The 6,547-nt window shown below is 42.6% G+C and overlaps 1 protein-coding gene across 3 annotated transcripts in view; it reads right to left on the bottom strand.

Moving 5' to 3' along the window:
* The window catches only part of LOC139570968 (phytanoyl-CoA hydroxylase-interacting protein-like), a 38,008-nt gene that overhangs the window by 3,333 nt on the left and 28,128 nt on the right, over positions 1-6,547 (bottom strand). For all 3 annotated transcript variants that reach the window (XM_071393352.1, XM_071393355.1, XM_071393354.1), the window contains exons 3-4: positions 3,922-4,096; positions 3,651-3,768 (exon numbers count right to left, since the gene is read on the bottom strand). In XM_071393352.1, the coding sequence (XP_071249453.1) occupies positions 3,651-3,768; positions 3,922-4,096 (293 nt within the window). The remainder of the gene's footprint in view (positions 1-3,650; positions 3,769-3,921; positions 4,097-6,547) is intronic.

Here is a 6,547-nt window from a genome sequence, read left to right as displayed (position 1 = left end):
CCGCCAAACTTACCCTAGTAAAATTGACTATCCTACCGATCCTCGACTTCGGCGATGTCATCTACAAAATAGCTTCCAATACTCTACTCATCAAACTGGATGCAGTCTATCACAGTGCCATCCGTTTGGTTACCAAATCACCTTATATCACCCACCACTGCGACCTGTATGCTCTAGTCGGCTGGCCCTCGCTACATATTCGTCGCCAGACCCTCTGGCTCCAGGTCATCTATACGTCTCTGCTAGGTAAAGCTCTGCCTTATCTCAGTTCACTGGTCACGATAACAACACCCACCCGTAGCACACGTTCCAGCAGGTATATCTCACTGATCATCCCTAAAGCCAACACCTCATCTGGCAGCCTTTCCTTCCAGTTCTCTGCTGCCAGTGACTGGAACGAATTGCAAAAATCGCTGAAGTTGGAGACTTTTATTTCCCTCACCAACTTTAAACATCAGCTATCTGAGCAGCTAACCGATCGCTGCAGCTATACATAGTCCATCTGTAAATAGCCCACCCATTCTACCTACCTCATCCCCTTACTGTTTTTATTAACTTTTCTGCTCTTTTGCACACCAGTATCTCTACTTGCACATCATCTGCTCATTTATCACTCCAGTGTTAATCTGCTAAATTGTAATTATTCACTCCTATGGCCTATTTATTGCCTGCCTCCTCATGCCTTTTGCACACACTGTATATAGACTTTCTATATATTTTTTTCTACTGTGTCATTGATTTGTTTATTGTGATATTGGCTTGTTTATTGTTTATTCCATGTGTAACTCTGTGTTGTTGTCTTTGTCACACTGCTTTGCTTTATCTTGGCCAGGTCGCAGTTGTAAATGAGAACTTGTTCTCAACTAGCCTACCTGGTTAAATAAAGGTGAAATAAAAAATTCAAAAATTTAAAAGTTCTCAGAAAGGCTCCATTTCGGAAACAATGAGTAAAAAGACAGAGCTAGGGCTTGATTCAATCCATATCATAAAAATTCTGTGTTTCTAGCACGATGAAATGTCATGGTAATTTCAGATTTAAGCCAACATATGCTGTGTTTACTGAATGCAGTCTCCTTAAAATGTATATCTCGCTGTATCTCAGATCTTCAGCACAACGGATTGAATCGAGCCCCTGATAAATGTAATCTAGGGCTGAATTCAATTCTTATCACAGAAGTATCACGGAAGATCTGCGTTATAGCTCAATTTAAATTTAAAGGCAATGTTCCTGCGTTCGCGGATACTGCATTCACAGTAAACACTGCATATGTCAGCTCAATTGACAATACCTTTACATTTTAACACAGATCTTCTACGATACATCCGTGATACGGATAGAATCCAGCCCCTAGTTAATGCAAATTGCTCCTCAGTTTTCTGCTTGGTAAACAGACACCTTCCTTTGCACTAGACAGAACTCAGAAAAAACAACAGACACACGGATTGTATTCGGAAAGATCTCTGGATGCCTACAAATTAATAGTAGAAACTTGAAAAAAGCACAGTGCTCCTGAGGAACGTATAAATTGGCAGTCAGATCTCCTACGACGCAGTTCCGAGCTCCAAATGCGTCAATTATTGGTGTAATTACATTGGTAACACTTTAAAAGGTTATCATGATAACCATAATTGTCTCTGTCATGGTAATTATCAAATTATTCAGGTCCCACCCGGGTCATCATAGCAAAGGCCTCATTTTACGGTCCTTCACCATGCTACACCACAGAGAAATGAAAATAAGAGAAGATAAAACTAGAGAGCAGAAATATCTCTTATCTCCCCCCTCCCAAAAAATACATAATCGCTTAAGACACATCAGCAAACATTTTAAAACACAACAGAATCATCTCCTCTCAGTCTCGTTCACTCCATTTCTCTCTCTCTCTATCTTGCTTTCCAGTCATGTTAGTCTGCCAGGTGTTTGCTACACACTCCGATTCCTCTTTCGTCAGAATATACTTTAAAATGCTTTGCTTCTCCGAGCACAATGCTTTTTCTTCATTTATTCCAGCAATTACAGCGGTAGGTTTGAAATTATTTGGGGAAATTAATCCAAATCCAATGCATGCGATCATTGGGAAGGTAATTTGTTCCAGCATATGCGCAAATGGAAAACATTTTTTAAAATGTTATACTTAGCTTGTGTAAGCTGCTGTTTTGTAAAATAGTAATTTGGAGGTTTTGTGACCATGTTACTCTTCTAGTTCAGAATGCAGAAAAAACTACAAGTAAATAGATTTCAGAACTGTTATGTTACTGAACTATAATCTGCTAACCAGGGTACTTTACTTTTTGTATAATGCAATGTAGCAGAGTTTATGAATGGATTTGGAGAACTAATACGAATACTGTCAACATTTATTTTGCAATAATACCCTTCTGTTGAGCTTGGGCAACTTTAATGGGGGCCACAAAAAATCAGAACTCATCGTGAGGGGCCACAGTGGCTCGCGGGTCTGCATACCCACATCCATACCCACACACGCAGTCAGAGGCGGCCTTAGCCTTTTGGGGACCTTGCAAGCAAAACATTTTAGCTGCCCCCCTCTTAACAGAGGAGAGAAATAAAACATTTTAGAGTTAATTTCCTGCAATTCTACGCATTTGTCCATGGGGAGGAGAGAAGATTTAGCAACTTTAGAACTAATTTCATGCAGTTCTATTCATTTTGCCGTTTTTAATATGATATCTGAGTGACAGTAACAAAAAAAATCATTGGGGGCCCATGGTCGGTAATTCGAACATGATTACTACAAGTTTAGATATACACTATGGCTAAACTAACTTACCAATCAAAAATGGATTTGCTGACATGGGCTAATTGAGTGACTGTCAGTGACATAACAATAAAAAAAACTGCTGATTCACAATCAAATTTCAATTGTACCATTTTGGGGGGAGGGGGATTGATCCACGGGCCTACAAAAGGGGGGGCTGCCAGTTGCCCATCCCTAACTTCCCAAATACTGAACTAGCCCTACACATGCAGATATTTTTTGTTGTTGTACTTCTACCCCTTTTTCTTCCCAATTGGTAGTTACAGTCTTGTCCCATCACTGCAACTCCCCTACGGACTCGGGAGAGGCGAAGGTCGAAAGCCATGGGTCCTCCGAAACACAACCCTGCCAAGCTGCACAGCTTCTTGACACACTGCTCGCTTAACCCGGAAGCCAGCTGGCGACCGAAGTCAGCTAGCAGGCGCTCAGCCCACCACAAGGAGTCACTAGAGTGAGATGAGACAAGGAAATCCCGGCCGGCCAAACCCTCCCCTATCCCGGACGACACTGGGCCAATTGTGCACCGCCTCATGGGTCTCCCGGTCACAGCCGGCTGTGACACAGGCTGGGATCAAACCCGGGTCTGTAGTGACGCCTCAAGCACTGCGATGCAGTGCCTTAGACCGCTGTGCCACTCGGGAGGACCCTGCACATGCAGATCTGAGCATATAAAAAATGCTTCAAACCATAACATCTGGACCCTTTCCCTTGAGCTTTGAAGAAAGCATATGACCATTTCAGTTGAAAGGGAAGGCGGTAATAGCAATGTGCAGCCCTATTTATCTCCATATTACGTGATTCCGCTTGAAATTGTTTACGTACAGTATCATAACATCAGAATACATTTTCTGGTTGTTGTGCAGACATATGTACCTGGCCTGGTCAAAGTACTCTTTGTTCTGGTTCCTGTAGAACACAGAGAAGCGCAGCATCCTCCCTGCGATGACCTCAGCCTTCTCCAGCAGTTGGGTTAGATGTACCGTGGAATAATCTGGAAACAGGGTTTCGGATAAGCCATTAGACAAATATATGAGAGAATATAGCATGTCCATCATATAAAAGGCAGAAGGTTTTAGAGATAGATCTAAAAAAAAAAAAATATCAAAGAGCTGTTTCCCTGCCCCTCTTCTGCTCCTTGCCTCACCGGCGGTGGTGAACTCTATGATCTCGCTCCACTCTGACACAGCGTAGTCTCCGTCAGTCTGTTTGGAAGCTGTCTGGACGGCCACAGTGTACTCTGTACGCGGGCTGAGGAACCAGTGACCCCTCACCGTCATGGGCAGAGGAACTGCCTTCGCCACCAGCTTAGTGGGGACATCCTGGACGGGGACACAGACAGAGTGCTTACACCTGACATACACAAAGCTTACAACTCTACACACAAACTCTGCATTAACACATTGTTCACTGTTCAGCTGCACAAGCAACATATCATATGTTTCAATGGCAGTAGGGGCCGGGGCCTCCTTATTATACAGTGGGGCAAAAAAGTATTTAGTCAGCAACCAATTGTGCAAGTTCTCCCACTTAAAAAGATTCTCCCACTTCAACTATGACAGACAAAATGAGTGAAAAAAATCCAGAAAATCACATTGTAGGATTTTTTATGAATTTATTTGCAAATTATGGTGGAAAATAAGTATTTGGTCACCTACAAACAAGCAAGATTTCTGGCTCTCACAGACCTGTAACTTCTTCTTTAAGAGGCTCCTCTGTCCTCCACTCGTTACCTGTATTAATGGCACCTGTTTGAACTTGTTATCAGTATAAAAGACACCTGTCCACAACCTCAAACAGTCACACTCCAAACTCCACTATGGCCAAGACCAAAGAGCTGTCAAAGGACACCAGAAACACAATTGTAGACCTGCACCAGGCTGGGAAGACTGAATCTGCAATAGGTATGCAGCTTGGTTTGAAGAAATCAACTGTGGGAGCAATTATTAGGAAATGGAAGACATACAAGACCACTGATAATCTCCCTCGATCTGGGGCTCCACGCAAGATCTCACCCCGTGGGGTCAAAATGATCACAAGAACGGTGAGCAAAAATCCCAGAACCACACGGGGGGACCTAGTGAATGACCTGCAGAGAGCTGGGACCAAAGTAACAAAGCCTACCATCAGTAACACACTACGCCGCCAGGGACTCAAATCCTGCAGTGCCAGACTTGTCCCCCTGCTTAAGCCAGTACATGTTCAGGCCCGTCTGAAGTTTGCTAGAGAGCATTTGGATGATCCAGAAGAAGATTGGGAGAATGTCATATGGTCAGATGAAACCAAAATATAACTTTTTGGTAAAAACTCAACACGTCGTGTTTGGAGGACAAAGAATCCTGAGTTGCATCCAAAGAACACCATACCTACTGTGAAGCATGGGGGTGGAAACATCATGCTTTGGGGCTGTTTTTCTGCAAAGGGACCAGGACGACTGATCCGTGTAAAGGACAGAATGAATGGGGCCATGTATCGTGAGATTTTGAGTGAAAACCTCCTTCCATCAGCAAGGGCATTGAAGATGAAACGTGGCTGGGTCTTTCAGCATGACAATGATCCCAAACACACCGCCCGGGCAATGAAGGAGTGGCTTCGTAAGAAGCATTTCAAGGTCCTGGAGTGGCCTAGCCAGTCTCCAGATCTCAACCCCATAAAAAATCTTTGGAGGGAGTTGAAAGTCCGTGTTGCCCAGCAACAGCCCCAAAACATCACTGCTCTAGAGGAGATCTGCATGGAGGAATGGGCCAAAATACCAGCAACAGTGTGTGAAAACCTTGTGAAGACTTACAGAAAACGTTTGACCTCTGTCATTGCCAACAAAGGGTATATAACAAAGTATTGAGATAAACTTTTGTTATTGACCAAATACTTATTTTCCACCATAATTTGCAAATAAATTCATAGAAAATCCTACAATGTGATTTTCTGGATTTTTTTTCTCATTTTGTCTGTCATAGTTGAAGTGATGATGAAAATTATAGGCCTCTCTCATCTTTTTAAGTGGGAGAACTTGCACAATTGGTGGCTGACTAAATACTTTTTTGCCCCACTGTGTGTGTGTGTATATATATATATATATATATATATATATATATATATATATATAAGGAGGCCCCTACTGCCATTGATACATATGATATGTTGCTTGTGTGTATATATATATATACACTTTAATGCCACATACACACCAAAACAGAAACTCAGCATAAATACACCTCTCAGTGTTAAACTGCTCAAACGACACATGTATTGACTGTAGCATTCCCTTAACCCCATGTCCTCAAAATGTATTCACTGTATACTATGGAACCTAGTATTATACTTCCTATCTCCTCCATCTATGCATTAGCTGCAGGACATTGATTGGGCCTGCACACCCTGCAGTATTACACCAGCCCCTGTGTAGCGACAACAGCAGTACATTAATGCACAACATCGTCCCTGCATGCTGTAATGAAAATAACTGCATGCGGTCTATATTCACACAGAGAATGGGAAGAAAAACACTTCCTTTAGGGGGGCTTTTATGGTCACTACACCCATAATGTGAGCTGGGAGACTGATGAAATAGGTCTGTAAGATTTTACATTAGATCCATTCGATTAACGGCTGAAACAGCAGCCATCTTGTGCAATTAGTCTCTGCTAGCGTTATGTGATATCGTTACTGCTCAGAGATAAGTCTGCTAGTAGAGTACACAAGGCTATCTGGTGTTAGAGAGTGTGTGGGAGTGTCAGTTCTGAGCACAGGTAAAAGGTTACACCTGATACACT

Source organism: Salvelinus alpinus, chromosome 3 (genome assembly GCF_045679555.1).
Source record: "Salvelinus alpinus chromosome 3, SLU_Salpinus.1, whole genome shotgun sequence".
NCBI lineage: Eukaryota > Metazoa > Chordata > Actinopteri > Salmoniformes > Salmonidae > Salvelinus > Salvelinus alpinus.
Note: the sequence above shows the minus strand (reverse complement) of the source record. Positions and strands in the feature narration are given on the sequence as shown.